General features: G+C 34.5%; 1 protein-coding gene across 2 annotated transcripts in view; it reads right to left on the bottom strand.

Moving 5' to 3' along the window:
- LOC119594081 (endoplasmic reticulum membrane-associated RNA degradation protein-like) overlaps positions 1 to 478 on the bottom strand; it is an 8,937-nt gene that overhangs the window by 5,031 nt on the left and 3,428 nt on the right. For both annotated transcript variants that reach the window (XM_037943136.1, XM_037943135.1), the window contains exon 4: positions 191 to 301. In XM_037943136.1, the coding sequence (XP_037799064.1) occupies positions 191 to 301 (111 nt within the window). The remainder of the gene's footprint in view (positions 1 to 190; positions 302 to 478) is intronic.

Genomic DNA, 478 nt, shown 5'->3' with positions numbered 1-478 from the left:
CGGCACTGGGTTAAGACCCCATCCTAAAAGTGAGCCAGTCTAGTACAGACATGATTATAATTAGGTGCAGAGGCAATCAAGCTCACTAAGAAATGACTGATTTTACAAGAGGACAGAAAGCATTTTCATTAATAACATATAAAAAAATAAACTTCCCTCAAAATAATTAGTATTTGATGTGTGTACCTACATTCCCCAAAGCTCTCTCCACAAGAGCTGTGATGGTGAGGAGAGCAACCAAGTGATCTCCAGAACTGCTTTCCTTTGAAATTTGCTTTATGGTCAGCTGTATATCCTTTTCCTGAAAGTATGGTGCATATCAAGCATGAAACCTGTATCAATATACTTGTATGATCATGAAATGAATTTTTAATTTTCAGAATATAATTCTTATAATGATGTAATGATAATTTATGAAATTAGTTTATCTTTGCATTGTATCTTTTAACCCAATGTCGCCAGGAAAATGCTATGCTCA

The sequence above is a fragment of the Penaeus monodon genome, chromosome 33 (genome assembly GCF_015228065.2).
Source record: "Penaeus monodon isolate SGIC_2016 chromosome 33, NSTDA_Pmon_1, whole genome shotgun sequence".
Lineage (NCBI taxonomy): Eukaryota > Metazoa > Arthropoda > Malacostraca > Decapoda > Penaeidae > Penaeus > Penaeus monodon.
Note: the sequence above shows the minus strand (reverse complement) of the source record. Positions and strands in the feature narration are given on the sequence as shown.